This window comes from Cucurbita pepo, chromosome 20 (genome assembly GCF_057944985.1).
Source record: "Cucurbita pepo subsp. pepo isolate OVF chromosome 20, ASM5794498v1, whole genome shotgun sequence".
Classification (NCBI taxonomy): Eukaryota; Viridiplantae; Streptophyta; class Magnoliopsida; order Cucurbitales; family Cucurbitaceae; genus Cucurbita; species Cucurbita pepo.
This window is the reverse complement of record NC_141817.1, coordinates 10,244,629-10,272,397: the sequence shown is the minus strand read 5'-3', so window position 1 is coordinate 10,272,397 and position 27,769 is coordinate 10,244,629. Positions and strand designations below refer to the sequence as shown.

The 27,769-nt window shown below is 39.3% G+C and overlaps 4 protein-coding genes across 6 annotated transcripts; 3 read left to right on the top strand and 1 right to left on the bottom strand.

Annotated features, from left to right (window-relative positions):
* The first annotated feature begins 320 nt into the window (after nucleotides 1-320).
* LOC111782523 (protein SOSEKI 5) lies at nucleotides 321-3,491 on the top strand. Of its 2 annotated transcripts, XM_023663286.2 has the most exons (4): nucleotides 325-648; nucleotides 775-844; nucleotides 924-1,790; nucleotides 2,848-3,491. In XM_023663286.2, exons 1-4 carry the CDS (start codon nucleotides 426-428, stop codon nucleotides 3,035-3,037), a joined length of 1,350 nt encoding a protein of 449 aa, XP_023519054.2. In that variant the 5' UTR covers nucleotides 325-425; the 3' UTR covers nucleotides 3,038-3,491. The 2 variants fall into 2 exon arrangements, with proteins under 2 accessions (XP_086976527.1, XP_023519054.2); XM_087120401.1 differs by lacking the exon at nucleotides 2,848-3,491 and having other exon boundaries at nucleotides 321-648; nucleotides 924-1,794.
* Nucleotides 3,492-10,532: 7,041 nt separating this feature from the next.
* LOC111783629 (small ribosomal subunit protein uS8z/uS8w) lies at nucleotides 10,533-12,287 on the bottom strand. Of its 2 annotated transcripts, none has more exons than XM_023664545.2 (4): nucleotides 12,152-12,287; nucleotides 11,648-11,799; nucleotides 11,393-11,553; nucleotides 10,533-10,831 (listed from the first exon to the last, which is right to left on the bottom strand). In XM_023664545.2, exons 2-4 carry the CDS (start codon nucleotides 11,778-11,780, stop codon nucleotides 10,733-10,735), a joined length of 393 nt encoding a protein of 130 aa, XP_023520313.1. In that variant the 5' UTR covers nucleotides 11,781-11,799; nucleotides 12,152-12,287; the 3' UTR covers nucleotides 10,533-10,732. The 2 variants fall into 2 exon arrangements, with proteins under 2 accessions (XP_023520313.1, XP_023520314.1); XM_023664546.2 differs by having other exon boundaries at nucleotides 11,648-11,795; nucleotides 12,152-12,271.
* Nucleotides 12,288-15,574: 3,287 nt separating this feature from the next.
* Nucleotides 15,575-17,511, top strand: LOC147786540 (uncharacterized). The gene is made up of 2 exons (XM_087120502.1): nucleotides 15,575-15,746; nucleotides 16,979-17,511. The coding sequence occupies exons 1-2, from the start codon at nucleotides 15,575-15,577 to the stop codon at nucleotides 17,509-17,511; spliced, it is 705 nt and encodes a 234-aa protein (XP_086976628.1).
* A 6,924-nt stretch (nucleotides 17,512-24,435) lies between these two features.
* LOC111783660 (histone H2A) lies at nucleotides 24,436-25,612 on the top strand. Its single transcript, XM_023664577.2, has 2 exons — nucleotides 24,436-24,757; nucleotides 25,188-25,612. Exons 1-2 carry the CDS (start codon nucleotides 24,548-24,550, stop codon nucleotides 25,437-25,439), a joined length of 462 nt encoding a protein of 153 aa, XP_023520345.1. The 5' UTR covers nucleotides 24,436-24,547; the 3' UTR covers nucleotides 25,440-25,612.
* The last annotated feature ends 2,157 nt before the right edge of the window (nucleotides 25,613-27,769 follow it).

The following is a 27,769-nucleotide window of genomic DNA, read 5'->3' as shown; positions in this document are numbered from 1 at the left end:
CCAATAAAAAAGTCAACCCATGAAGGAAATTAACAACAAAAAAAAAAAAAAAAAAAAAAAATCTAACCTAACCTAACTCAATCTTAGTTAAGTTTGAATTGGTCCGGGTATGGATGCTATGAACCCTAAAATAAAAAATAAAAAATAAAAAATAAAAAATAAATAGAAAATAATTTTTAATATTGTATTTACATTTTGTTATAAAAATAATTTATTTAAAAATAAATAATAATGATAAATTTAATTTTTGAAAAAAGAAAAAGAAAATAGAAATTGACATTTCAAGTCCTGAAATCAAAACGGCGGTGTTTTGTTACGTAGCTGTTTGTCCGTCGGATCTCTCCCTCCTTCCCTCTTCAACTCTCTCTATAAAACTCAAAATCCTTCCCCTTCTTCTTCTTCATTCTCCTCCCTTCTCCTCAACAATGGCGGTCGCTTCCAGAGACAGGCTCACTGACCTTCAAATCCCCAGGCTATGGAAGGACAGAGACGCCACCAGCCCTGACCGCACCAAGGTCTGGACTGAACCCAAGCTCCGCTCCGATAGAAAGGTTCCCGTCGTTTACTATCTCGCCCGAAATGGCCACCTCCAACACCCTCATTTCATGGAGGTTCCTCTTTCCTCCTCCGAAGGCCTCTATCTCAGAGGTTGTTCACAATCCTCTTCTTCATTTTCATTTTCATTTTCGTTTTTTTGTGTTTTTTCGATTTCTCCTGCTTCTTTGACTTTGATTCTCACATTTCACTTTCTTTTCGAATGTTTCTGTTCTTCAGATGTTATCAATCGTCTCAATCTTCTTCGTGGAAATGGAATGGCCACTGCGTACTCGTGGTCGTCTAAGAGGTGAATTAATGGCGGTTTTCGTTTTTTTTCGTTTCGATTTTGTTCATATTCTGATTTCTAGGGTTTTAATTGGTTTTAGGAGCTACAAGAATGGGTTCGTATGGCACGATTTGTCGGAGAATGATTTCATTTATCCATTGCATGGTAAAGAGTATGTTCTCAAAGGATCGGAGATTCTTCATTCCTCTTTAGAGAGCCGTGTTCAAGGCTCGGAATCTTCGAGGTCTTTGAGGCCGCCGGAGATTCATAAACTCGACGGCGAGGAGTCCGATTCCCCGATCCTCTCTCGCCGACGGAACCAGTCATGGAGTTCCGTCGACTTCCATGAGTACAAAGTCTATAAGACCGATTCGAGCTTTGACTCGTCGGCTAAAGCCGCCGCTGCCGATGCTTCGACTCAGACTGACGAGAAGCATCGGCGGAGGAGACGAGCGGTGAGGGAGGAAGAGAAGGAGGAAGAGAAAGAAACAGAGGAGGTTCATGGTGAATCAAACCCTACGCCGAGTACAGAGCTCAATACGGAAGAAATTTCTCCTCCGCTCTCGGATTCAAGCCCCGAAACTCTAGAATCTCTGATGAAAGCCGACGGACGTTTGATCATTTCCGAAGCCGCCAACGCTAATCGGACGGCGGAGAGTTTTCCGAGCGGGAGGATGAGGGCATCGGCGGTTCTAATGCAATTAATTTCATGTGGATCGATGTCGTTCAAGGACTGTGCAGCACCATCAATTGGGGATCAAGAATTTGCGCTCGTTGGTCACTGTAAATCCAGAGTACCTCGCATAGGCGGGAAAGAAACAGCAGCAGCGACATCGACGGAAATTATGGGTTTCTCCGGCGTACGGTTGGAAGACAAGGAATACTTCAGTGGAAGCCTAATCGAAACCCAGAAAGTAAAGAACGCTCCAGCGGCTCTGAAAAGATCATCTTCTTACAATGCAGATAGGTAAGGTTTCTTGTTTCTTGTTTCTTGTTTCTGTGATTGATTGATTACTTTTCAAGTCTGAAATATTTTTGATTCTCTGCCTGAGGCCTTCTGGGCCACCATTGGATTTGCCTGTAAGATTCGTACGGGACTGGGAAAAAGAAAAGATAAAAAGTAGACTAAAATCAACATTCATTTTGTTTGTAGCACTGCTATAGTTGATTCAGAAATGTACTGTTTTGATCCCATTTGAACTGTTTGTTTCCTCATCTAGCAAAACAAGGACTGTAGACTGCCCACCATCTACCTTCGTTCAGTCCATTTCATTTCATTCAATTTTCTGTCCCACAGTTCACAGATGATCTGATAATTTGATTGAATGCTCTGTTTCTGTTTGGTTTTGGGTCTTAAGTAGGAAGATGAATCCACCCAACTAGGGGAGTCTGCCTTCCATCTGTTTGTTTCTATATTCCAAAGAGAAGAGACTTTGATTGAAGAATACCATACCCAACTCCCAATCTAACATCACCATACGGCCTTTCATCCATTCTTCGATATTGTTTGCTTTAGCCCATTACGCATAGCAGTCAACCTCATGGTTTTAAAACGCCTTTGCTAGGGAGAGGTTTTCACACCTTTGTAAATGCTTCTTTTCCCCTATCCAATCGATGTGAGATCTCACAATCCACCCCCTTGGGGGTCCAGTGTTCTTACCGGCACACCGCCTGGTGTGTAACAACTCTGGTGTGTAACAACTCTGATACCATTTGTAACAGCTCAAGCCTACCTCTAGTAGATATTGTCCGTTTTAGCCCGTTGTGTATAACCGTCAGTGTATAACCGTCAGCCTCACAGTTTTAAAACGCATCTGCTAGTGAGAGTTTTCCACTCCTTCAAAAATGCTTCGTTCCCTACCTAACCTACGTGGGATCTCACACTTTTTGCTTTTGCTGCTTGCTTTGTATGGTTGTTTATAAATGTTCTTTAGCTAGTAACTACAGAAGCCCTGAATGATTGGGGAATGGTGAAGAAAGTCGAAACTCAAAATCGGTGAACGAATCATGTGTTTGAATTGCAGGGCATCACAGCTGCAAATGTCGGAGAAGGAGATCGATGCAGCAGCACGTGCAAAATGCATACCGAGAAAGCACAGGTCATCCGGCCAGGCAACAAAGAAGGAGACTAACAACATAACCGACGGCCCTTCCATCACCACCAGCAATACACAACATGGAAGCAAAAGACTCACACAGAACAACAATGAATAAGACAGACCACCCAATACACACAATCCTTCTGAAAATCTCATCAAACAAGGAGAAGAAGAACAAGCATCCGGCCCGCCCGCCCGCCCGCCCGCCCGCACCGGGCACCGTCCAAAGCAGACAAGAAAAAAGGTGCATTGTAAACTGAGAAATTTGATTTAGTTTTTTGCGTAGAGAGAGTCAACTTAGTGTTAGTGGGGGTTGAATTTTTTGCATGAATGTTGATGAAATAGAGGCATTAAGGCTCCCAATGTGACAACTTTTGTTTGACCAAGGCTACAATGGAGCGTTGGAATTGGGAAAGGATAGGTGGTGATAGGTGGTCACGGGTAACGAGTAGGGTAGGGGCGTCGGCAGTGGAAGGGCCGACAGTTGCCATATTGGAGAAGAGAAGACGTGACTTGTAAAATGGACATTTGTAATGTACTTGCTATTATAAATTATTGAGCATTGCTAATTGTTGTGGCTGTTTTCACAAGTGGTGCGAGTTTTTGCACCAAAATACAACAGCCGTGGAGAATAGGGACTTGCTCACTTGTCGAGGCTCGCTCGCTCTCTCTCGACCGTTGATCGAAACTTTATGCCCACATTCACTGCCTTATTAGGAATTTTTCTTCGAGGATGGAGAATAACTAGATAAGAACAAAATAGCAATATTGATAAGAATGTTGAGAAATGTCGATGATTTTTAGATATGATGGAAATGTCAATTTTGAACCTGTGAGATCCCACATCGGTAGGAGAAACGAACTAAACATTCCTTGCAAGTGTGGATATAACGATAAAAAAAATGCAAATTTTTTTGGAGATTTGCTGAATTTTTCGCATTTTCAACCTACGCGCAAAGCCCACGTTCGTTAACACTTCTCAACACCTCCAACGAAGTCACAATAGAGAAAAATACCCACGAAACCCTCCCTAGGACTGAATCTCCGACGAGATCGAAAGGTCCACATTTGAAACAAACGATGAGCAAGCTTATAGAGGAAGGTGAGCTCATGAGTTGCATGTGTTTGCATTTCATGACCATTGTTCTGTGAAGAGGAGGGTGAGCTCATGAGTTGCGTGTGTTTGCATTTCATGACCATTGTTCCGTGCAGAGGAGGGTGAGCTCAATGAGTTTAGTATGATTTCGGAATGTGTAATAACAGCGTTGACAAGTATGGGTTTAAGAAAAACGATAACGTCGGAAAAAATTCATGTTTTGTATGTGGATAAGGTATTACGATGCCGTAAAGGAGAGGAGGAAATAAATCGAGATGTTGGGCAACCTGATCTGGAAAGAAAAGGGATACTTCCCCATTTCTTATGATGAGTATCGATGCGTACGCTATGATGATGATGATCATCATCATGCCTCGCATGACAGTAAGGGGTCTGCTGACCTCCAGACGTCACTACGAAAAGCTAACTCGACTATGATGGGTCCAGGGAGGTGCGAACTGCTTGGGGGTCCACACTCGAACGTGTGGGTCATGTGTAGGAAAGTACTACACATCCAATTTTTGTTCGGATTGGAGGCTACTCCTACGATAGTTCTTAAATGATAGGTCGCTTAGATCATGAGTTGCACATGTTTGCATTTTCTGACCCTAATAGGGTTACTTATTAAGTATTTCTTAAAATACTCAAGTCGTGTGCTACTTTTTTTCAGGTAAAGGCAAGACATTCGTGTATGGCTGACAACAACATCCTAATTCGAGACCATGCTACATGCATAGGGTAGTTGTACTTGTTTTCATAAACTTAGATTAGAATATGGTCTTTTAATTTTAACGTTATTTATTTTATTTAACTTTTCATGTGTCATTTAAAAGATGTTTTCGAACACGTAAGTTCATGACAGTGTTTTAAGAGGAAGGTTATGTTTCATGATGAAGTTTTTAAATGTTTAATTCTGCATATGAGTATAGATGATGACGGTAGACTCTAAGTGAAAATTTAGGGTCGTTATAGTGGAAACCTCTCGAAATCCTTCCAGGAAAACCCAACTAAGACAATATACACGAGTGATAGGTTTAGATTGTCACAGAACTGATGGTCAAATAAAAATATCGAAAGAAATTTAAAACCTGCTCGAGATAAAGAACACGCTTAATTGCTCTTATTGTATCAAATTTTCAACCTAAACTTTTCAATTGATTAATTCACTTGTAATCTTTTAATGCCTTAAATTTCTCCATCTACCTTTCTCAAAAAGGGAATTTAAAAACAATTAATTAATAAAAGGAATCCAAAGAAAATAGTGAAAATTACTTAACTAACCGGACATCACAAATCAAACCGTAAACCCTAAACCTTAAAATAAGACAGAAATTGACGTTAGGAAATGCAACCACATACAATCATGTTTGAGATCTATCACTAAACATCATTTCATGGCCTTGTCTCAATTTTCAGTCCGGGCAGTAATGAATGCGTTATACTTCTCTAAACACGATCCACGCACATGAATCTCTATATGAGCTCGTATACATACTCCTAGACTTAGCTTTCAGCTAGCATACACTCACACTGTTGGTATACCATGGAGGGAAGGGAGGGAGCGTGCAGAGTATCATGGTGTACATATATCATATCGTAACATCATAACGAACATAAATGTCGTAAGGTACATGTCTGGACCGATCATAATGGAAAAGTATCCCCAATGCACGTAAACACACAATATGCATGAGGTCCCTACAGTTTAAATTCATGACATATATTTGTGGTGCAATATATATCTTCGTTCTTTTCATACATTACATAAGATAAAAATACTCTAAGGTACCTTACTTTCATAAATGATAACATAATGAGTAAACATGACAATCCGTGACATGACATTTATCATCATAACAACACATCATAACATATTAAGCAAACATAATAATTAACAACGCGTACAACGGCTACAGGACATTGCGCCACTCATGCTTCAAACAACTAATCCAACTCGAGCAATACTGAAGTCACTTACATAGTATGAAAGGTACTGCATTGTATTCTTTACTAGAATATTAGAGTTTGAATCTCCACCCCACTTTAAGGATGTTTCGGGATTAATTTAACACAGGTTGAAACTTTTTTAAACCTAACCCCATTGTTCGGGTTGTAAATTTTTTCAATCAAAATAATTTTTATTTTTTAAATTGTTTGGTTTAGGTTGTTCGGGTTGTTTACAATTTTGTTAGTAAAATAAAACACTAGTTCCTAAAATATATATTTATTTATTTTCAAACATTTAATTAAGATTTACGGCTTAATTTCAACTTATACCTTAAAAATTTCCTTCTAAATATTTAAAAATTATTTTAAGAGCTGTCAAAAATAAATAACCAAAAAAATAATTATGACAGTAAATAAAAAAAATTATTTGTCGTAAACAAAAATGTATTAAATTAACAATAAATTTGAGTTGGCTCGGTTTAACCCAATCTAGTTTGAGAACACATGAACCAATCCTATCTATGAAATTTTCATTTATTTGAACTCAATCGAACCCAAATCAGTTCATAACTCAACCTAAACCGTACAAATTAGGTTGGACCGATAGAATTTCTCAGTTGTTTTAGTTGTATGACTATTATTTCTTATGTCCTTGTATACATAGGATTAAAGTAGGGGTGTACATGGTCCGGGTTGGGTTGGGTTGGGTTGAGGGATTTTTTTGACCCAACCCAAAAGTTCGGGTTGGTTGGATTAGTAACCCAACCCAACTCAAAAATTTTCACAACCCAACTCAAGCCAACCTCTATTTTCAGGTTGGGTTTGAGTTGGGTTGTCTTAAAAAAAATTATTTTTACAAAAAAATTATTGATCTACAATTTATAATTATTCGGATACAATCTTAGATAAAAGATAATTAAAAGTTCAGAAATCAGTCTATAATTATTCACAAAAAAAAAAAAAAAAAAAAAAAACAATCAGAGCGAAAATAGTAACATATTAACATAGTTCAACATTGTCATAAAACTAAAAACAACTAAAATATCGACATTGGTTGAGAATGAGTTAAAGCAAGAAAAATATAAAGATAGATCATAAAATTAAAAAAATAAAATAAAATAAAAATGATTATATATAACAAAAATAAAAAATATGTTATATATTGTTATTTGGCTCGGATCAACTCGAGGGTTTTATCCCATGAACCCGAAACCGAACTGAGTCAATTTGGGTTCAGAAAAATGAACCCAACCCAACCCAACCCTTATAGTTCGGGTTGAGTTGGCCCAGGTTGTCGGGTTGAATGTATACCCCTAGATTAAACTGTCAGCTTAAGTATAGCTTAATAACTCAGGATATATACTCTCAACCAAATGTCAGCTCGAGACCCTCGATGCTTGTTATAAACCCAAAATAATTCTAAATAATTATGCATTAATTTATGAAATTGGGGTTTATTGAATTATTTAATGTTAAGGTTTACAACTTTAGGCACATAAATGCATGTGATTAATAATTAAATAAACAAAAAAGTTAGTATAAAGTGGAAAGAAAATGGACCAACTAGTTATTGCTTGAAGCATATGCTTAGAAGATCCTCTTCTCCCACAACATCATAAACCAACCCCCCACCACCTCCCATTAGAAGATCCTCTTTCCTCTTGGGACCTTTCAAAATCCATCCATGGCTTCCCCCTCGACCCCTTTTCCTCGGTCCGAGCTCGAGTTCTCGGTGGCTTCTCGGACGTTCTTCTTTGGGGAGATCAGTAGCTACGATGTAAAGAAACGAGAACGTGGGTTCTGATCGTTACACAACGATGGTGCAGCCACGTGCATCATTTTGGGCAACGACTACTCTTTGGCATATTAGAAAACTATATGAGTCAGACGACAAAATAACGAAGTCAACGTGTACAAGAAAAGCTACTTTTGTCCGAGATTTGGTATTTTGTTTTCCTTCTTCCTAGATGACTTTCTGCATTTTGTTATTTATCTTATTAACTATTTATATGTTCACGATTCTTCGTTGAGTTGAATCTCTATCGTTTTGATGGAATTGTTTGATTACTATATCGAGAGATTCTGGAATTGTGTTTATAATATTTCTTTGTAGCTTTTTCTAATTTGAAACGCCTATGAAAGAGGCTTTTTATTGTGGAATAATGATACATCTAGGAAGTTTCGTTATAATAATCTTAGATTTGTGTACAAAATTTTTTGAAAAGGACTTTTACCTATGCTTACTCATCTACCTTTTTGGTTATTTTCTATTGAACGTAACCTAGTTTATGATCCGACTTTGTAGGGTTATTGTAAAAGTATGAAACCATTCTTGTTCGTTTGGTTTAAGGTATTATACGTTTGTAATTCATATCGTTTATGCTATAAGTTTAACTGTTGTAATATGGGGATCGAATCATCTATTCAGGATGGTAATTTTTTACTTATTCACTGAGTTATGCTCGAATTGATTTTTTGGTAGAGGTTATGTCATTTTTTTTCAAGAAGGATAATATTGTACTGAGAAATTCGACATTAAAATTTTTGGGAAATATCAAATATCTACAAATGCATTTTCCTCTCACATCGATTTCCCCTCTTCGAATCAAAGTTCTCTAACTGTACGTAGATTCATCCTTATGTAAAGACGAATACATCAGGGAAGTCATTAGTGATAAGTCCTTCCCAGTTCACATTTTTCCCTCATCGTCAATGTTCACTATTATTTTTCCCAATTGTATTAAAGAGGGTACCAACTCTTTCTATGATTAGGAAACCTCTTACTCGAAGTCATCATCAAAAGTAGTCGAGTAGCGTGATTAAAAAGTGGCCATAATCACAAAGGAGAAAGAAAATAAATTGGAGAAGAAACTAGGTCAGAAATCATTCTCGAATATAGGCTTCAAGCTCGAAAACTTAACCAAACTCTAAACCTCAGCCTCGATGGCCCCACCATCCAAATCGCAAGCTCAAAACTAAACCACATCAGGCTCGGACTACCCATGCGATCAACTCATGAGAACACAACCATAGGTCACTCTCTCAAGCTGCAGCTAGTGTAACACGCCGACTCCCTTCTTCTCCAACTCGACTTAAACGACTTTGTATTGACATTTTGGACCCCGTTCTATCATTTTAGACCATTCTTAAGCTAATAAGGTAAATGAGCTTATTATTGAAATGTCCTCGAAATAGGTTGGGTGATGTATAGTGTATGATAACACATGCTATGTGGCTTCCCTACGTGTTATTTCTTGTAGTATTTTATATTTATGAACTTTCTATAGTGCCGATGTTATAAGATCTCACTTTAGTTGGAGAGGGAACGAAACATTTCTTATAAAGACGTAGAAACCTCTCCCTAATAGATGCATTGCAAAACCATGAAGTTAATGGCAATACGTAACAGGGGATAATATCTACTAACAATGGACTTGGGCTATTAGATTCCAGATGGTGTGCCAACTAGGACACTAGACCCCTAAGGAGAGTAGATTGTGCGATCCCACATCGATTGTGAACTTGATGTTGATTTATGTTTGCTATGATATCATATGATATCATGTTCACGTTATGCCCTATAAGACACTTGATGAATCATAGATATCATATGATATCATATTCACGTTATGCCCTATAAGACACATGATGAGTCATATATGATAAAAATGAAAGATATACCATGCACATGTATGTACATCTCATAAGGAGATTTGTCATGAAAAGTAAATCTAGTTAGATGCATTTCACCCGGGGTTACTTATTAAGCATTTTCAAAGTAAACGCAATTTACCGAATGCTAAATATTTTTAAATACTCAAACTATGTTTAACATTTTTCGAAGGACAAAGGCCCCATCACGAATCACGAATGACACTGAGAAGAAGATGATGGAATCAAATCATAACTAGATTTCTGAATTTAAGTTATAACTTTTATGCAAGACTTATCAATTGCGTTGTTCCTAAACTTTGATAGGAATTTTTTTTTACTATGTTATTTTTATGGTGCTATCAGGACATCTAAACCAAAATATTTTAATAACAGCCTTTAAGTTCATTATCATAGACTTGTTAAATTGTATCAATATCAAACCTAAACATGCAATTTCATCAAATTCAACCCCAAACTTAAATAAGTAATACAGTTTCTACTCTCCATTCAAATTTCACTAATTTTAGCTAATAAAAACTATACAAATCTTCATTTATTAGTTTCAATAGAATAAAGTTGCACAAAAATAAGTTCGAACGAATTACAAATTATTCATAAATTTTATTAAAAGGGAAAAAAGAAAAGGGAATTTGTCGATGGCAGCCATGGGAGGGTGTTGAAGGTTGAAGGATGAAAGATGAAGAGAGTGAGGAAGAAGCAAAAAAGAAATAATAGAAAGAAAATCAAAATCAAACTTGAAAAGAAACCCAAACCTTCAAATCAGAGAAAAAAGTGTAATTTCTCGTTTTATAAGGAAAAATTGGTCTCAAAGAGATCTATTATTGAACTTCAAATTGAAGTGAGAGATATCAAAGTTGTAGTAGTGCGTACCATATAGCAAGAAACTCAGAAGGAATAAAAAAGCACTAGTTCTCTTCCAATATAACTAAAAACCAAAATGTCTTCACCAAAACAATAAAAATTCTCTTGGAATTAACTTAAGAGACGACCAAAATCTAATCATTACAGAATAACATCATTCTTTACCGACAAAATGTAGAGTAGTATTTGAAAGCTATGTCAAAACTCCACAATGGATACTCAAAACCATGTTCAGTAGAAGAAACCAAGAACTTTACCTCCAACATTCTTCCTTCTAGCTTCTTCATGATCCATAATTCCCGCAGATGTTGTCAGCACGATGAATCCAAACTGCAGATTTCAATTTCATCAAACAGATCATTAACAAGTTTTCGAAGGCCACGTTACTCAACAAATCTCTATACAGTCAATACCCACATGTGAAAATAGAAGATATATTAAAAAGCTCTACGACTCTATTCATGTATTCAACACAAGTAGCTGATTTAGCATCTAAGAAAATGAAGGTCCCATGTTCGGACGGTTAGTGTCTGTTCTACATGACTCATGTTCGGACGGTTAGTGTCTGTTCTACATGACTCTGGAACGTTATAGCTAAGGAGCGGGTTTCAGGGTCCCTTGACTTTGTCCGTATCGACAAAGAATTCGAAATGCCTCAACTTCTATGGAACAAGTACGGGTTCACTAAAAATGATTCAAAGCACTGATTTTGACACTATTTAAGAAACCCAACGAGAATTGATTTCCAACCCTAGCAGGAAAGGGAGGGAAACAGAGACTCAATTTCGGTCATTGGCATCAACCAAATTACTGAACTTTCAATACGGGTAAATTTCGAATGACGAACTTCAAGATCACATTTAACAAAAGTAACAGGGATCGAACACTAACCTGTCTGGATGGGAGCAGCCTAGCAGTCCAGCCTTCAATTTCCTTAACACCGACATCAAAACGAGGACTAATAACCCCACATTTGTTCAGCCTGCCGTTCAGTTCAACAACAATTTTCCCAGATCTATGATCATCAACATACTCAAATTCCCCAATGTATCCTAAATATTAAAGCAAAAAAGATAAAATTAGATAACCTCCGTAGAAATTGTTTAAAATGAAGTCAAACCATAGAGGTGAAGAAAACAAACGAACCATGCTTCTGCATCACCATCAGAAACTTTATGATCACTTTGGAGGACGGCCTGATCATGACCTGTCGTTTCCCCCTCTTCTCTGCATTGTACATGCTCTTAAGAGCATCGTTCAAAACACTAATTCTGACCATCCTTCAAAATTAAAGCTTCCTGTAGTTTCCGGCGAGAGAAAAAGATAGACAAAACCAGACGAAATCAACAACTATGATAAAGAAATTCATACAATTTACCACAAAAGCTCGAAAAACTCAAATCCACTAACAGTCGGTTGCTATAAAATATATTAAAATTCCAGTAAGAACTCACTCCCACTCCACTAAAACCTAAACACCATTTCATTTGAAATCATTCAACAATCAAATGGAATCCCCATCGACGAACTTGTGATTGCGAAGATCATTCAACAGCTTAATCAATCCAAAAACAAAACAAAAAAGTACAGAAACATATTCATTCAGTACTGGTTGATCTGAAAGGAGAGGAAGAGATGGAGGAGGTGTACCTGAATCGCAGAAGGAGGCGTCCGTCAGCTTCAACTATGAGAAGAAAGAAAGGGCGCTAGGGTTTGAGGCTAAAGAAGTTTATAAATCCTGGAGACGAAAACCCTCGCTCTCTCACTTGGGCCTAAACGAGCCCTGAGTACAAATTGGGCCTTCTTCTTGGGCTGGGCTTTTCTCCAATAAGATGCATTTGTAATTATTCTATTTCAAAAATAAATAAAAAATTTAATCACATTTTTTAACTTTTATAAAAATTTAAAAAATATTTTATAAAATTAAAGGTTTGGAGATTTTTTTTTTAAAAAAAAATTGGACTGTATTCTCATTCAATTTTGAAATTTTTATTCATTTAATATAAAAAAACAGTTAATTTTGGAGCAGGTTGGATTTGTCGAATTAGGGTTGGAGATTTTTTTTTTTTTTGGTTTATTGGTCGTAGGTTGAGGGTTTGATTTGGTCAATGACGATTTAGGGTTAGCTTAAAACAATGCATTAAGGAGGTATTTGTTGATCGCACTTGTCTTAGTGGGTGACTTGTCGCAGCAAATTACGATATATCATACTACTTCTGTTGAATTCAGCACCTTTGGTAATCTACAGAAGGTAGTTGAACGTTGTGTGCACCTTTCTTGAAGTCGTTTTCTTTTGTCGACCACGACATCAATCTCTACCTTGATCGCAAATCGGGTTTAACCTCACTAGTCTGTTCGAGTTGTTGTTGTACCACGATCGTTATCGTCCTGATGAAATTCATCACCTGACACCACGGGAGACTTGTTACAACAAATCACAACATACACGCCCACACTACTTTTGTTGAGTTTAGCACATTTGGTAATTTATAGAAGGTAGTTGAATGTTGCGCACACCTTTCCAGAAGTCGTTTTCTCTCGTCGGCCACGACATCATTCTCTATGTTGATCACAAATCGGGTCAACGTCACTAGTCTGTTCAAGTTGTTGTTGTGCCACGATCGCTGTCATCGTAACGAAATTCATCACTGGACACCGTGGGTGACTTGTAGCAGCAAATCACGATGTACGAGCACATACTACTTCGTTGAGTTTAGCACCTTTGGTTATTTACAGAAGGTAGTTGAATGTTGTATGCACCTTTCGAAAAGTCGTTTTCTCTCGTTGACCACAACATTAATGTTACGCTAAAAAAAAAAAGTTGGTCAAAGTCAGAGGGGCAAAAGGGGTATTCTGCCCTTCAGCCCATACGGGTCTTGAGGAGATTTCGTGAGGAAAATCACACGAAACGTTGAGATTTGAGAATCTTTCCAAGAACGGTAAGGATGAACGGACAATTCCAACACTCATAACTCGTCGTATGATTAAGTAAAAATCAAGAAAAAAATATTGGCACGTAGGTTGTAGTATGATCAAAAACTTTCTTGAATAAGTTATTTTGATTTGGATTAAAAATCGAGAGATAGAAAAATGAGAAGAACATCAGAAAACTAATCTGAAACCTCATTTTTCTGCTAGTCGGAGAGAGAAGGCAACGACGCGCCATGTGTCAACCGGCAAGAGGTTCGCGTGCACCGATAGCCACCAGACACACGTCGAACACCGTATGGAGCAACGTAGTTCCAGTCTTCCAGCGACACCCGACCCGCGTTACTCAGTCGATCGGGCACTTGCGCGATGAGACGAACCGCAACGACCCGCGGTCCACCCGAATCGAACCGACGACCCGCGGCTGCAGCAAAAGCGTGCGCGCGTGGCACTCGCGCGTGGAACCTGTGAGTGAGCTTGTTCCAGCGGGTGGAAGCGCGTGTAAGCCCATTTCATCCCGTTCGACTCCTGTTTTCCCTATTTTCCTCCTGAATCCAATCCTAACTATTTTATATGAAATAGGATCTAATTGGGGAATAATCAGTACTTTTAGACATGCTATTTGTCTTGAAATGCTAACATAAGGGCAAGCGTTGACCAAGTAAGTCATCACACGGAACTTTAGGAAGAAATACTTGTAAGAGTCGCTTGGTTATGCATGCATGCTAGTTTAATTACCTTAAGTGGTAGCTTTCCATGTTTGAATGTAGGTAATTTGTTTGTTAAGAATATGGATGTATTATGTGAAGTATTTTGAGAATTATCTGAGTGTTACAATTATGTTTTAAGCTTCCGCTTTATATGTATATGTTTGATTCATGGTGAAAGAAGGAAGGGAACTTGTGAAATCTGCGTTCCGGGAGCTTGATGGTTATATCTCCCCGTTGAGCATGTCTGTTTATAGTTGCATGAATGTTGTATGATAATGCTAGTTATAATGGCTACACTCTATTAGCTTTCATGATTCAGTTCAACGATAAAACTAGGGTTTTATGGTTAGAGTGACAAGTTCCTAAGTGAAGACCTAACCCTCCCCTAGGAGAATAAGAAATTACCACGGTAAACGAACTGCCCCTAGAGTACCCTTAGGTTACTTGTGTGCGATTGGTCTTACAGCTTCGTGGGAGACCAGGGGGTTCCTAATCAGGACTCGTCTGCTCTAAAGCCGTTTTAGCATGGAAAACAGGAGACCCACGTTGTAACGGACCATTTAGCTGGATGGGAATGGGGGAGGTAGCCCTCCCCGAAAAAAGAGGGATTACCATGGGACTAGGGGGTTGCAACCCACTTCCTATGTAAGACACCAGGTAGTCTCATAGTCATGTCGAGATAGCTACTCGCAAGGCACCAGTCAAACACAGGTTGGCATAAGGGAACTCTTATGGTTTAAATGAAAGGATGAAGAACCAAAGAAGCCCCAAGGAGCTAAGACCGAAACTAGGCGATCTAGAGCCAAAGAAAAGACCGTGGAAGTTTACTAAAATTAGGATGCGATAAGTGCTTACAAGTGAGTGGCTTACTGAGTATAATTTTTATACTTATCCTTGTTATATCTTTTTTTTTTCAAGTACATGAGGCGTTGTGTCAAGAGAAAGCGCGTTGAGGGATGTGGATTGTCACAGAGGAAGCGTGTCCCGGGGCGTCAGTCCGGTCTTACCTTTTAGTACACTTTGTCCTTCATGTTTTCTTTCTTTGTTAAAAATAGTCACCTATGAAATAAATGATTGATTTTTTTTTTTTTTGAAATGATGTTTTTCTTTGAATTTCTTGCATACACACTACACGTCATAGTCATTGTAAGTCACAACTTGATGTTAAATATTGGGTCGTGACAAATTTGGTATCAGAGCACCAAGACATAGGTCCTGTAGACACTTAGGTTAAAGAGTCGAATCCTCTATGACACGCCCATCAATCACGTGCCGCTCGCGACCAGACAATCTCACGGATTTGAATTGCAAAGTCATGAGCTAAGTTGTTAGTGTAGGGAATTTATCATGACTGTTTGTTGAGTTACAGTTGCACATTTACTAGAGGATGTGCTTTGAATGAATTGTAACCACAATTTTTCTATTGTGGTAGCTAATGGCACAAAAGAGACGTGGACCCTATCTCGGGCCTGGACCTAGAAGGGGAAGAAGAAGAGTCGCTCAGGACACTGATGTTCCATCACCTGAGGTGGAACAACCTGAACCTGTTGATGAAATGCCTCAATGGTTCGAGAGTCCTATACCACGGGCACCAAGATCAAGAATGAGTTGAAGGAGAGCGTCGACCCAAAGACTTACCTGACGCAGACTCTACCGCCCTTTTCCCACCAGTGCCCACTAATAATATAGAGGTTCCACCTAGCCAGCCAACAACTAATCTCACTACGGATGTGCTACAGGCATTAAAGTTAACCTTTATGAAAAATCAGACTTAGATGACTCAGATGATGCAGACATTTGTGGCTAACTAGGCGACAATGCAACAGCCAATACAACAGACAACAATGCAACAGGCAATGCAACAGACAACATTGCAAGGGATCAGATATAGAGTCTTGTTATCTGAAAGACTTCCAGAGGCATAACCCGCCTTCCTTTAACAGTGGTAAAATAGATCCCGTCGCAGCAGAAACCTGGTCGAGGCTATGGAAACAACCTTCTTTTTCATGAATTGCCCGCCGGAATATCAAGTTCATTGCGGAACTTATATGTTGAAGGGATAGGCTCATTTCTAGTGGAAGGGTACTCAAAAAATTATTGCACCGCATGGAAAGTCTATCACTTGGTGTCAGTTCAAAGAAGCTTACTTCCACAAATACTATCCGGTCACTGCTAGAATAAAATTTCAGACAGCATTCCTTGAACTCAAGCAGGGTGACAAATCTGTGGAGGATTATGATTTGGGAATTCAATAGATTGGCAAAATTATCTCCTATATTTGTTAGCACTGAAGAGCTTAAGACTGAATGTTTTATCGTTGATTTAAGGGAGGACATTAGAGGTTATGTGGCATCTCAGGCATCCACAGATCATACATAAGCCCTCAAAATGACGATCCTCATTGATATGCCTCGTATTAACAAATTACATCAGGGTCAGCCCAAAAATCCCACATCGCAGTTCAAGGGAAACAGATAAACCGAAACCTTCCCAAAACTGGCAGACCACTCTGTGGAGGCATTACTGATCGAGGGAGAGCCCCAATACAGAACAAGGACCCATGTCTCAAGTGTCAGCGCCCTCACCTGGGGGAATGTCGACAAGTAACTGATGTATGCTACAGTTGTGGCCAAACAGGACACTTTGTAGCAAACTGTTCTCATAGGAGAGATCATAATACTAACCAACCTACAATAAAGAATCAAAGAGGCCGGGGTGCCCAACAGCAGCAGGGCTGTAGCCCATGCAACCACAGGCAGGCAAGCCGACGTGCCTGACGCAGTTGTTACAGGTACACTACCCATCTTTGGTCATTTGACTTTTGTATTGTTTGATTCAGGTTCTACCCACTCGTTTGTGTCTGAGGAATTCGTTGAGTTAACGCACCTAGAAAAAGAACCCTTAAAGATCATCCCATCGGTGTCCACCCTTGCTCACGAGCTATTAATGGTTACTCATAGAGTTAAGGGAGGCAGTGTGACAGTGTCAGGACGTGTCATAGAAGCTGCTTTAATAATGTTAAGTATGCAAGACTTTGATGTCATTTTGGGTATGGATTTGCTAGGCGAGAATTGCGCTCTAATAGATTGTGAAACTCGAATAGTTACTCTCAGACTTCCTTCAGGGGATAGTTTTACATATAAGGGAGACACTTCCAAAAGAACCCCAAGCATCACAACAGCACTAAAGGCTAGGAAGATGATTTGTAGTGGTGCAAGCACATTTTTAGCCAGTGTGACCCTAGACAGCTGTAATGAACAGACAGTCTCGTCAGTACACATTGTCAGGGAATTCGTTGATGTTTTCCTAGAGGATTTGCCAAGTTTGCCCCCAGTTAGAGAAGTTGACTTCGGGATCGACCTAGAACCATGAACTGCGCCGATCTCCAAGGCACCCTACAAAATAGCACCTACAGAACTCAGGGAATTGAAGGAACAGTTACAGAAGCTGTTGGATAAGGGTTTCATACGACCCAGTGTATCGCCCTGGGGAGCCCCTCTTCTGTTTGTCAAGAAGAAGGATGGATCCCTGCGTCTGTGTATAGACAATAAAGAGCTGAACAAGGTCGCCATAAAGAATAAGTACCCCCTCTCGAGAATGGACGATTTGTTTGATCAATTACAAGGAGCAACGATCTTCTCCAAAATTGACTTGAGGTCAGGGTATCATCAATTGAGAATAAGGGAAGAAGATATACCCAAAACGACCTTCAGAAGTCGCTATGGACATTACGAGTTTCTCGTCATGTCCTTTGGCTTACCAATGCACCAGTTGTCTTCATGGAACTAATGAAGAGAGTGTTTAAGAAATTCTTGAACACTTTTGTTATAGTGTTTATTGACGACATTCTGGTATACTCTAAGTCAAAGGTAGAGCACGAAAAGCATTTGAGGAAAGTTCTGACCGTATTGAGAACCCAACGACTATACGCCAAGTTTTCCAAGTGCGAGTTTTGGCTATCTGAGGCAGCATTTTTGGGTCATGTGGTGTTAAGTAGAGGAATCACAATGGACCCAGCTAAGATAGAGGCAGTTATGAAGTGGTCAAGGCCGACTACAGTCACTGAAGTACGGAGTTTTCTGGGACTAGTTGGATATTACAGAAGGTTTGTCCAGGATTTCTCCAAAATATCTTCGACGCTAACACAGTTAACCAAGAAGGGCAAACCCTTTGTGTGGACATCAGCTTGTGAATAGAGTTTCCAAGAACTCAAGGAGAGGCTGGTGACAGCACCAGTCCTCACAGTTTCAGATGGATCAGGGAATCTAGTGGTGTACAGCGATGCATCAAGAAAAGTTCTAGGATGCGTGCTCATGCAGAAGGGTAAAGTAATAGCTTACGCTTCTAGACAGCTGAAGGAATATGAACAAAACTATCCCACTCTTGACCTTGAGTTAGCAGCAGTGGTGTTCGTACTGAAAACATGGCGACATTATCTATATGGAGAGAAGATGGTTAATATGAGTCAGAGGAGGTGGTTGGAACAAGTAAAGGATTATGACATCGAGATCCTGTATCATCCAGGCAAGGTCAATGTTGTAGCGGACGCATTGAGCAAAAAGGTTGTTCATACTTCCGCAATGATCACCAAGCAGGAAAGAATACATGATGAGATGAAGAGGGCTAGAATCGATGTTGTAATTAGAGGTGGTACTACTCAGATAACACAGATGACCATGCAACCCACCCTACGAAAACAAATTATTGACGCCCGGAAGTCTGATGAACATCTTAGGAAAGTGTGGAGTCAAACACAAACAGGAAGACCAGCGGGGTACTCTATCTCTTCAGACGGGAACTTATTGTGGAAAAATCGCATGTGTGTTTCCCGTGACAAGAAGATCCTGAAGGATATTATGACGGAAGCCCATGATACTTCTTACACGTTCCACCCTAGAAGTACAAAGATGTATCAAGATCTTAAGGGATGTTATTGGTGGCCAGGGATGAAGAAGGACATAGCAGATTTTGAAACCGATGCTTGACCTGTCAGCAGGTGAAGGCCCCGAGACAACGCCCAGCAGGACTGCTACAACCCTTGAAAGTCCCCAGTGGAAATGAGAAGCAGTTTGTATGGATTTTATCTCGGATTTGCTCAAGACCAAGCAGAGCTTCAACGTAATCAGGGTAGTTGTTGACAGACTTACCAAAATTTCGAGAAAGGTGTATCTTACCAACAACAAAGATTTGGAGATTAAAGGAAAAGGAGATGTCTGCATAAAAACTCCGGCAGGAAATCAGTGGACATTAAAGGATGTCAGATATATTCCTGGTCTCAAAAGAAACCTGATCTCTATTGGTCAGTTGGACAGCACAGGTTATGCAACAGAGTTAGGGAAGAGTTCGTGGAAGATTATGAAGGGTGCTACGGTGGTAGCACATGGCTCAAAATCTGGAACCTTATACACCACTGCAGGGTGTATGAACATAGCTGCTGTTGCTGAGAGTGCTTCAAATTCAAGTCTACGGCACAATAGACTTGAACTTATGAGCGCGAAAGGAATGAAGAGGCTGGCTGCGAAAGGAGTTTTAGAAAGTCTGAAATCTGTTGATGTGGGTCGTTGTGAGAACTACGTTATGAGCAAGCAGAAACGAGTTAGCTTCACAAGAACCGCTAGAGAATGGAAGAAAGTGCGGTTGGAAATGGAACCAGATGTGGAGCAAGGTTCCAAGACCACGAAGCAAGTGGGAGTTGAGCTTGAGTTTCAGGGAAACTCACCTAGTGATGTTGTAGCAGATACTCAAGAAACTCCTGAGACTACTGCTGAGGAACCAGATATGGAGCAAGGTTCCAAGACAACAAAGCAAGTGGGAGTTGAGGTTGAGTTGCGGAGAAAATCAGTAAGTGATCTTGTAGTAGATACTCAACAAACTCCTGAGGTTGTTGCGGAGGAATCAGTAGTGGAGCAAGTGACACCTGAACTGGTGTTGAGAAGATCATCCTATACTATCAGAGTACCAGATATGTATGTACCTTCATTACACTATCTATTGTTGATGAAAGGGAACCACAACCCTTTGATGAGGCCCTACAGTTGGAGGATACAACCAAGTAGGAGCAAGCCATGGATGATGAAACGCCTAGGCTTCAAAAATGCGTTGTACTGAGGCTGAGTACGTGGCAATAGTTGAAGCTGGAAAGAAGACGATATGGATGACTGACTATCTGGAAGAATGGGCAAGAAGTAGCACGAAGATATTCTTTACAGAGATAGTCAGAGTGTCATACAGTTGGCGAAGGAACTCGGTCTATCATTTAAAGAGAAAACACAGAAGACTATACCATTTCACTTGCAGGTTAGTGAAAGATGGTGATGTGTTTGGAGAAGATAGAGGGTGCAAAGAATCCAACAAACATGTTGACAAAATGTGTTGATGTTGGAATATTGAGGTTGTGTAAAACCTCAATTGATATGGTGCCATGAAGATGCTCATGGTCATTTGAGAATGAAATTCTTGGTTGACTAGATCAGTCTCCAAGTGGGAGAATTATTAGATTATGGAGCCTGCTGCTTATTTATAGCTTGGTCAACGGTTATATCCGATAAAGCTATATCCGGTAAAGCTATATATGGTAAATAACTATATATAGTAGATGGTTAAATCGGGTAAAGCTATATATAGTAAATAGCTATATATAGTAGATGGTTAAATCTGGTAAAGCTATATATAGTAAACTAAACTATATATATATCCGGTGCGGTAGAGCTTTGAAATGTACTTTTTATTCTCTGTAATTCTCTCTTACTGTACATACTTGAAGAAGTCATCAATACAAATCCTTTTAGCCAGAGTTCTCCTTGCACTTTTCTCTATCCTGTTCTTTGTGTTCATCTAGATCGAGTGTGTACGTTGTTGTGCGATCCTAACAATAGGATTGCTCTACCACCAAACCTCGCTGCCGTTCACAACGTGTTCTACGTGTCTATGTTGCGAAAGTACACCCCATACCCTACTCATGTGATTGAACACGAAACTCTTCCTCTTCAGGAAGATCTATCCTACGAGGAAAGACCCAGTAGAATTTTGGATTGAGACACTAGCGACTGCGCAACAAAGTTATTCCTTGGTGAAAGTCGCATGAGGTAACCATCGAGACGAGGAGGCGACTTGGGAACAGGAAGATTATGTAAGGAGAGCCTATCCCGAACTCTTTCAAGAGATACCAACTTTCGGAGACGAAAGTTTCTAAGGAGGGGAGAGTTTGTAAGGCTAAAAAGAAAGTTAGTCAAAGTTAGAAGGGCAAAAGGGGTAATTTGCCCCTCAGCCCATTAGGGGTCTTGAGGATTTTACACAGAGCACCTGCAAAAGAGAAAAGTGTGAGGAAGAAAGTTGAGAGAAAAGAAACTTGAGGGGGAAAGCAAACTGCCGGACTTCTCGTCGGAGAACCATCATCGAAGTTCATTCTCGACCAAGACTTACATGCTGAAGTTTCTTCTTGAAAAAAAGGACTCGGTTGTTGAGGTTCCATTTTTCGTCAAGATCTGAGAGAAATCCATGAGGTAAGATCTAAAATGTTCCTCTTCAGATCTGAGATCTTCGTTTAGGAATGGAGTGCTAAAGTTTGCTACCTTCATCAAGCGAAGATCCGCCGCTGATTTCGTGAGGAAAATCGGACGAACCGTTGAGATCTGAGAATCTTTCCAAGAACGATAAGGATGTTAACGAACCTCCTTCCGACGCTCATAACTCGTTGTATGATTAAGTAAAAATTAAGAAAAAAAATAGTGGCACGTAGGTTGTAGTATGATCTAAAACTTTGTGAAAAAGTCATTTCGATTTTGATTAAGAATCGAGAGATAGAAAAATGAGAAGAATGTCGGAAACCTCACTTTTCTGCTAGGAGGAGAGAGAAGATGACGGTGCGCCACGTGTCAACCGACAAGAGGCCCGCGTGCACCGATATCCACTAGACATGTGTCAAACACCGTATGGAGCGACACGGTTCCATTCTTCCAGCGACACACGTTCCCGGCAGCGACACCCGACTCACATTCCTCAGCCGATCCGGCACCCGTGCAATGAGATGAACCGCAACGACCCGCAGTCCACTCGAACCCCCGCACCCGAACCGAACCGACGACCCGCGGCTACAGCAAAAGTGTGCGTGCGTGGCACTCGCGTGTGGAACCTGCGAGTGAGCTTGTTCCAATGCGTGGCTAGCGCGTGTAAGCCCGTTTTCGTCCCGTTCGGCTCCTGTTTTCCCTATTTTCCTCCTGAATCTAATCCTAACTCTATTTTATATGAAATAGGATGTAATAGGGAAAAAATCAGTACTTTTGGACACGCTATTTGTGTTGAAACGCTAACGTAAGGGTACGCGTCAACCAAGTAAGTCACCACATGGAACTTTAGGAAGAAATACTTGTAGGAGTCGCTTCGTTATGCATGCATGCTTGTTTAATTACCTTAGGTGGTAGCTTTCCATGTTTGAATGTAGGTAAGTTATTTGTTAAGAATATGGATGTATTATGTGAAGTATTTTGAGAATTATCTGATTGTTGCAATTATGTTTTAAGCTTCTGCTTTATATGTATATGTTTGATTCATGGTGAAAGAAGGGAACTTGTGAAATCTGCGCTCCGGGAGCTTGATAGTTATATCGCCCCGTTGAGCATGTATGTTTATAGTTGCATGAATGTTGTACGATGATGCTAGTTATAATGGGTACATTCTATTAGCTTTCATGATTCAGTTTAACGATAAAACTAGGGTTTTGTGGTTAGAGTGACAAGTTCCTAAGTGAAGACCTAACCCTCCCCTAGGAGCATAAGAAATTACCACGGTAAATGAACTATCCCTAGAGTACCCTTAGGTTACTTGTGTACGATTGGGGTTACAGCTTCGTGGGAGACCAGGGGGTTCCTAATCAGGACTCGTCTACTCTAAAGTCGTTTTAGCATGGGAAATGGGAGACCTACATTGTAACGGACCATTTAGCTGGATGGGAATGGGGGAGGTAGCCCTCCCCGAATAAAGGGGGATTACCATGGGACTAGGGGGTTGCAGCCCACTTCCTATGTAAGACACCAGGTAGTCTCATAGCCATGCCGAGGTAGCTACTCGCAGGGCACCAGTCAAAGACAGGTTGGCATAAGGAAACTCTTATGGTTTAAATGAAAGGATGAAGAACCAAAGAAGCCCCAAGGAGCTAAGACCGAAACTAGGCGATCTAGAGCCAAAGAAAAGACCGTGGAAGTTTACTAAAATTAGGATGCGATAAGTGCTTACAAGTGAGTGGCTTAGTGAGTATAATTTTTATACTTATCCTTGTTATATATATATATATATATATTTTTTTTTTTCAAGTACATGAGGCGTTGTGTCAAGAGAAAGCGCGTTGAGGGATGTGGATTGTCACAGAGGAAGCGTGTCCCGGAGCGTCAGTCCAGTCTTACCTTCTACTACACTTTGTCTTTCATGTTTTCTTCCTTTGTCTAAAAATTTTCACTTATGTTCTTTTTGTAATGAAACGTTCTTCCTACGAAATAAATGATTGATTTTTTTTTAAATGATGTTTTTCTTTGAATTTCTTGCATACACACTACACGTTATAGTCATTGTAAGTCACGACTTGATGTTAAATATTAGGCCGTGACAATTAATCTCTACCTTAATCGCAAATCGGGCTCAACGTCACTAGTCTGTTTGAGTTGTTGGTTATAATCTTCGGTCTCTATTGTGTTTAGGATTGAACGGATCGAGAAATCTAGATAAGTAATGATTTCGGTAAATTTTCTAAACCCTTCAATTATTCGGATACAATCTTAGATAAAATATATTAAAAGTTCACAAACAAACACAAATCGATCAATACTTGGGCATGAGTATTCCTAAAGAGGCCGAGGTACCACTCTGAAAAACTTATTAATACGTATTCTTCATATAATTTATATATTTTATTTGGCTTAGATCAACCCAAAGGTTTTATCTACGAACCCGAAACTGAACCAATTCAATTCGGGTTCAAAAAAAATGAACACAACCCTACCCAAAATGCTAATCCAACTCAACCCTTATCCTTCGGGTTGAGTTGGTCCGAGTTGTCGGGTTGTCGGGTTGAATGTACACCCCTATTAGATTGTTCGGGTGAGTCATATTATCAACATTTTTTAACATTAAAAAAATTGAAAAACAAAAAATATCCTCTCTTCTAATTGGTCCATTTTGAATAACGCGGATCGCTCTACAGTTCATCCACACCCGTCGATTGAACTGTATCGTACGGTCTAACGTGCACCCATTTCTGAGTTCGTCTCCATCCTCAAATGCTCGTTGTTTCATACCGCTCTATAAAAACATTACCTCAATTTCAGAGCTTCTCATCGTCATATCCACTGATCCAAATCTGTTTTCCTGTAATCTCTGCAACTGCCTTTGATTTTCCGGCGACCAGGGTCAAGTTCCGATGGATTCTAGCGCCAAGTTAAAGAAGGGAGCAGGTGGAAGAAAGGGCGGCGGTCCGAAGAAGAAGCCAGTTTCCCGCTCCGTTAAGGCTGGTCTCCAGTTCCCCGTCGGTAGAATTGGTCGGTACTTGAAGAATGGCCGGTATGCTCGACGTGTCGGTACCGGAGCTCCGGTCTACTTGGCCGCCGTTCTTGAATATCTCGCCGCCGAGGTACTTGCTGAACTCCTTCTGCTTTCTAGATCTGTGTTTCTTTCTGTTGGATGTGGATAGTTAGGGATTCGAATTTAATTCTGGAACTAGATTCTTAACTCATCGATTGGCTGTTGTTACGTTGAATTTTGCTAGATCATTAGAACTATTTGATTTGAGGAAAAGATTAGGAAATTCAAAGAACTGATGAATTTGAAATGAAATATCTCGTGAATTTTAGCTTAGGTTGACTAATTATTGCTTTTGACATGTGTTTGCTGTAGCTTGGAACATAATTATTGATTGGAATGTTGAATTCAACTTGATTTCCTTATTGGATTTGGTGAGCATGAATATGATTGAATCCTTGGGTATATAGATCTTAGATTTCAAATAAACATCGAATCCTATGCTTTTGATCTCTAATCTATCACGAACGGGGGCAAATTAGGTGTTGGAATTGGCTGGAAATGCAGCCCGAGACAACAAGAAGAACAGAATAATTCCTAGGCATGTATTGTTGGCCATAAGAAACGATGAAGAGCTTGGGAAATTGCTAGCCGGCGTAACGATTGCACATGGTGGTGTTCTTCCAAACATAAACCCAGTTCTGTTGCCTAAGAAGAGTGAAAAAGCAGCCACTAAAGAACCTAAATCTCCATCAAAGGCCTCTAAGGCTACAAAATCCCCAAAAAAGGCTTAGGTTCTTTTGTTCAATCTGAAAAACTGACTTGTTCTTTGCCCATTTGTATGTACTTTGTTGCCTTTTTAGAGTCGTCTTCTGTGTTGTTTATTAATGTAAGCTCAAACCTGATGAATTTGAACACTCTGTATCACTCCCATCATCATCTTAATGATCAATCCTTGTACTGGTTATATGATTGTTTAGCCATCAATTCTTTTTCTTCATTTTGCTAATCTTTGATTGACTTGTATGGATATGAGATAGTGAGTTTGGAATCACGGACCTTTACAATATATCAATGAAGATGTGTTCCTTATATATAAACCTATGATCACCTCCTTAGTTATCCAACGTGGGACTCCCTTTCATTGATTCTTCAATCATCCTCTTATTGGACAAAGTACACCATAGAACTTTCTTTTAGGCCTATGGAGCTCTTGAATAGTCTCCCTTTGATTGAGGTTTGACTCATTTTCTGGAGCTTTCGAACAAAGTATACCTTTTGTTCGACACTTGTTGTGTCACTTTTGACTACACATTCGAGACTCACAACTTGATTGTTCGACACTTGAAGACTTATTGAACAAAGTACGCCATAGAACTTCCTCTCAGGCCTAGGGAGTTCTTGTATAGTCTCCCTTTAATTGAGGTTTGACTCCTTTTTTGGAGCTTTCGAACAAAGTATACCTTTTGTTCGACACTTGTGTCATTTTTTACTACACATTCGAGACTCACAATTTGATTGTTCGACACTTGAAGATTTTATCGACATAACTAAGAGCACAACTTTGATACCATGTTAGAAATCACTTACTTCCACAATGATTGATATTGTCCACTTTGAGCATAAACTTTCATGACTTTGTTTTTGGTTATCAATTGTGTGCGAACTAGTCACGATCATGTGTCCACAGTCCACAATTGAACACCATTTGAGCGTTGAATTGCCTCTCGTGAGTTTCTACAGTTTCACCATTGACTTGAACTCCACATGTAGAACACACTACGTTTGTGAAATTTCATGTTGATAAGCCTTGATTCATGTTGATATCCCTCGAACTTGCTAGTTTTGAGTCTCCTTCTATTCACTTAAGATTTCTCTTTTTCTTGCTTCATTGTGTGTTTTGCAAGTCTAGGGGAACAAAACAATCTTTTTAAGGGTGTGGAAACCTCTCTCTAACAGACGTATTTTAAAACGTGAGATTGACGACAATATGTAACGAGTCAAAGCAAACAATATTTGCGAGCAAAAGATTTTAAATGATTATTGAGAACTTCACATACATATGGGCTAAAACACACCATATCTACTCGAATGAAATGAATTGGTGTTTTGCATTAAATGGGCACATGGTAAGAACAAAATATGGAAGTGTTGTTTTTGAGTATTAGGGAACATATAATTGAGGGATATAATGAATATCACCTACTCAAACCCCACTTGTTTTTGAGTATTCATTTTCAAAACATCCAAATTGTTTAACTTCTCAAACAGGGAGGTTGTAGCTACTTTGAATTTTCCATCGTATTTACTCTTATTTCATTAAAAATCGTGACGAACGAGAACATAGTTCAACGATTAAGATATAGATCTCAATCAAATGGTCAAACGTTCTAACAAAAATAATTGTTAGATAGAAATTAAACTGAGAATCTTAATAGCTTCGTGGAAGAAAAGCCTATTATCATATAAATTCAGATAGTTCAATCTTTTTCCCAACAATTATTAATCTTAAAAAATTACGACCTTTTTTATTTTTATTTTTTATAGACGTTATGGTTAGGTGGAGCCTATTTTCTTGATTGATTTCATCTATTAAGAGTTAGTTTGATCATAAATAAATTTAAAGCCTATAGATGAACCATTTCTTAAGAATTCATTTCATAGCGGTATATGTATAGTTAATGTGAACGTAACTCTATACATAATTTTTTGAAATTTTTTTGGGATGCATGTCAGTGGGGACAAAACTGGCTGGAAGGACTCGTATTGGTTTATGAGGATATTCTTCACTCTTAAAAAGGGAGAAATAGGTAACGTGACCATATCGTTCGAGATGCACGAAAATGCTGGAGCAAACAGATGGAGAATCCAGATTCTAAATCTTAAGCATGAGTCGTTACATAACTTATATAACATATATATATAAGCTAAGAATTTTGTGGGAAACCCGATCTTAGCACCCAGCTTCAACTTCATAAAAAATAAACTAAGAATTTTGCTGAGATAGAAATAGAAATATGAGGTGGAGATGACTTCTCGGTCCTTGCCCCCACACGTGGACGTCTCTAATTGTGTGTAGAAAATGAAAAGTTAAAAATATGATTTAACGATAGACCCGAGAATT

Excerpts from the sequence above, each read along its gene's own strand:
- LOC147786540 (XM_087120502.1), top strand. The coding sequence starts at position 15,575 with ATGGCACAAAAGAGACGTGGACCCTATCTCGGGCCTGGACCTAGAAGG. Across the intron at positions 15,747-16,978 it reads GGCACCAAGATCAAGAATGA|GTTCTACCCACTCGTTTGTG; the intron begins GTTGAAGGAGAG and ends TGTTTGATTCAG.
- LOC111783629 (XM_023664545.2), bottom strand. The coding sequence starts at position 11,780 with ATGGTCAGAATTAGTGTTTTGAACGATGCTCTTAAGAGCATGTACAAT. Across the intron at positions 11,554-11,647 it reads GATGGTGATGCAGAAGCATG|GATACATTGGGGAATTTGAG; the intron begins GTTCGTTTGTTT and ends TTTAATATTTAG. Across the intron at positions 10,832-11,392 it reads GGCTGCTCCCATCCAGACAG|TTTGGATTCATCGTGCTGAC; the intron begins GTTAGTGTTCGA and ends TGAAATCTGCAG.
- LOC111782523 (XM_023663286.2), top strand. The coding sequence starts at position 426 with ATGGCGGTCGCTTCCAGAGACAGGCTCACTGACCTTCAAATCCCCAGG. Across the intron at positions 845-923 it reads TACTCGTGGTCGTCTAAGAG|GAGCTACAAGAATGGGTTCG; the intron begins GTGAATTAATGG and ends AATTGGTTTTAG. Across the intron at positions 1,791-2,847 it reads TCTTCTTACAATGCAGATAG|GGCATCACAGCTGCAAATGT; the intron begins GTAAGGTTTCTT and ends TTTGAATTGCAG.
- LOC111783660 (XM_023664577.2), top strand. The coding sequence starts at position 24,548 with ATGGATTCTAGCGCCAAGTTAAAGAAGGGAGCAGGTGGAAGAAAGGGC. Across the intron at positions 24,758-25,187 it reads TTGAATATCTCGCCGCCGAG|GTGTTGGAATTGGCTGGAAA; the intron begins GTACTTGCTGAA and ends GGGGCAAATTAG.